General features: G+C 41.7%; 1 protein-coding gene across 1 annotated transcript; it reads right to left on the bottom strand.

Annotated features, from left to right (window-relative positions):
• Positions 1-814: 814 nt before the first annotated feature.
• On the bottom strand, positions 815-2,765 carry Arpp21 (cAMP regulated phosphoprotein 21). Its single transcript, XM_035444618.1, has 2 exons — positions 2,629-2,765; positions 815-1,479 (listed from the first exon to the last, which is right to left on the bottom strand). The coding sequence occupies exons 1-2, from the start codon at positions 2,731-2,733 to the stop codon at positions 1,222-1,224; spliced, it is 363 nt and encodes a 120-aa protein (XP_035300509.1). The 5' UTR covers positions 2,734-2,765; the 3' UTR covers positions 815-1,221.
• Between the last annotated feature and the right edge of the window lie 404 nt (positions 2,766-3,169).

Here is a 3,169-nt window from a genome sequence, read left to right on the forward strand (position 1 = left end):
TTACAATGCCTGGGAACCACTGTTACTTTTCCATGTGGGGTTCATGAGATGACATCCAGAAAGAACAATAGTGACACTAACAAAACCCAAAGTAATATTGACTGTTCAGTCATAAGTGAAACTTCTATACCATGCCTCTCAGAGCACAGGGAACATGGCAGAGGAAGGGCTGAAAGAATGTAAGAGCTGGAGGGAGAGATGGGTTGTCCTGAACATGACTCAGGGTGCCGCAATTGAAATCACAGATGCTATGATCACCTGCACATAACGAGGCCTGTCATACAGGGGTGGGGAGTCAGGGGAAGGCTTATGAAATTCTGCCCCTTCTGGAAGATTTATAGGCAGTTAATGATTGATGGGAGATGAGATATTTTCCCCTAGGTGGGCCATTGTGCAAGCTCCCGTAGAGTCCCCTCCCCTTGCTTCTGTAAGAAGCCCCTCATTGATTCATTGAAAAACAGACAATCAATCAACAAGCAAAAAGTGCCCTGGAAGTAGTGGAGCTGATTCAGAAGAGTGAGGGTATCAATGGGACTGTGAGGAGACACTGAGGTAAAATGTGACCAAAATGTGTTCTATATGTGTATGAGAATGTTAATGATGAGGCCCATTCTGTATAATTGACATCTGCTAGCAGAAACATTGAATAAGCAAGTAAGTTGCATGTTGAAATAGATAATGAAACAAACTGGTGGTAAAAACATGACCTTCCTCCATAAGGTCAAATAAGCTTTTATTTTGATTAAACACTACAATACCATATATATCCATTTAAAAAAGAAAACTCTATAGTGTATATAAATTATTCCTTCCATTCCTTAACTCTTTTCTTTTTCCATTACAGCTTTGGTACAGTGTGATTTAGTTTATATATTTTTAAATACTTTTAGCATCACAAACTCAACACAAAGTACAAAACTAATCCGAATCAGGGATATTGTAATCTACACAGTGGTATTCAGTGGTAGGAGAAAATCTTACCTTGATGAACTCATGTCACTAGCTAAGCTAGAAAGGCATACCTAGCAGACATGACAGAAATATGCACCATTAACCAGCTAATGTGTGTATTAGTCTTTGATTAGTTTGTACAGAATACCAGCAGCCATCATTTGAGTGTTGAGTGGATATAGAAGTCCTCAGCCAGTTGCCCTAGTCTCCTCTTCCAATGAAGGCCATGAGTTAACATCTAATGAAGTGGACCGCAGGCAGCCTGAGCTTTCAGAACTTGACCTGCCAACTCGCGTTGCTCATGCTCGCACAGTTTGTCCTGCAGCTAGCAGACATGACAGGAACCGTGCTGGAAGGGCAGTGTGGACCCATCAACCTTAGGTTGTTTTGAGGGGTTGGCGGTGTGACGTTACAGTACACAGGCATTCCGGTGGCTGGGAGTGACCCTTGACCTGCCTGATTGGGCAGCATGATTGGCGGTTGGTATGTCTGCTGGGGCACTGCTTGAGAACCTTGGGTCATTGGCACCTGTGCAAGACACAAACAAAAGTCTATGTAAAAAGGCTGCTTTGATGTACCCAGTGAAGGATATGATGTCATCAACATCACTCAAGTGTTTGAGTTGGACTAAACAGGTCCCTAATCCCATGCCCATCATGTATCAGCAATTTCACTTGAAGAAACTCACTTAATATGTCTGACTGTACAACTCCTGACATTGTTGCATGGTGACATGGCTTATGATACATTGTACTACATTCACAGGTACTTTGGGATGCAGGTATCCTGTGGACCATAGGCTGCACATACAAGGATACCATTTGGGTAAGTAATCTCTGTTCAAAAAAAAAAGCCCTCTGGAAGTGTGGAAGTATGGCAGGATGGACGGATCCTAGGGTGCAGCAGATGAGCAGATGTTTAGACTCTTGAACTCTGAGAGTCTTCTTCCCTTCTCCCCCTCCTCTCATCCCTTCTTCCTTTGCTTTTAGATGCCCCCTCAAGCTTTCTCTGTGTGAAAAATCATGCCCTTTTCTGGTTTCATAAGAAGTAGTTTTGAGTCTTCTTCAGTAAGGAGAGGGTTTTGTCCAGGTAGAAGGGTGAATACAGTTTCTTTAAAGCTAGAAGCACTCAGCACAGCTAAACTGAATGACCAAACCAACTTACTCATTCCTTATTTCTTCTTTTAGAAGGCTTCAGGTTACAAACCATGAAAGCACACATAATATGTATCAAAGACTTAAGTTGCTCTGATCTGGAGAATGGAATGTGTCTGCATTGTTGTGCTTTAAATGCATCTGTGATAACTTGAAATACGTTAGAACAAAGTTTACTTGAGTGAATATAAAAACTGATACTTGGTTTTTATTTTTAACAAGTATCATTTTAGTAGAGTGCCCAAAGGGTTTTCCTGTATAGAATATTAAAGAATTTTCTTCTATGAATAGAAAATTTAAATGGAGGCAAATTCAGCATAGCATTTAAAAGCCCAGACATTTATAATGGTACCTGCCCAGCTTTTTCTCCTTTTACATCTCAATCAAAGTCAACTAATGGGGCATGTTTCAAGCATCCACAGCCCTACTAACCACCTACCACAGGGATCTTCCTATAGCATTTACTTTGAAAAGTGTGAGGGTTTTTTTTTTTGGGGGGGGTGTCCCAGATGCTGGCACACACCTGAAAAGAAGACATGGTTGGGTAGGAGACCATCACACCCTGCACTGGAGCTCCTTGCTGGCTGCTCATCACACCCTGGCTGTGAGGAGACTGCTGTACTCCCATCAGGCCTTGGAAGCCCTGCTGACCAGACAAGACTGGCTGGTAACCTGTAGAGGAAAGAAAAGACAAGACACTTCTGAATGGATTATAAGAGGATGGAACAGAGAGACATTGTGGCATTGCTTAGGATGGGAGCATTGTTTCAAAGTGAGGCTCAGAGAGCTCAGTCCCCATGCTGTGAATATGCTAGCCAGCTGCTTGTTTCCTAAGAATGAGAAGTTTTCTAAAAGAAATCTCGATGTATGGACAATAGCATGGTTTCAAAAGGTCTACTGACATTTCCATTGCTTTATAAAACAGTGCAATAAAAATCTTCTGATATTTCTGTGGTTACAAAGAATGGTCCAATGAAAACCTTCTGACATTTCCATTGCTGCATAGGATACTCAAAAAAATCTGACATTTCTATTGTTACACAGAATAGTCTATGAAAACCTGG

This window comes from Cricetulus griseus, chromosome 4, assembly GCF_003668045.3.
Source record: "Cricetulus griseus strain 17A/GY chromosome 4, alternate assembly CriGri-PICRH-1.0, whole genome shotgun sequence".
NCBI classification, from domain to species: Eukaryota; Metazoa; Chordata; class Mammalia; order Rodentia; family Cricetidae; genus Cricetulus; species Cricetulus griseus.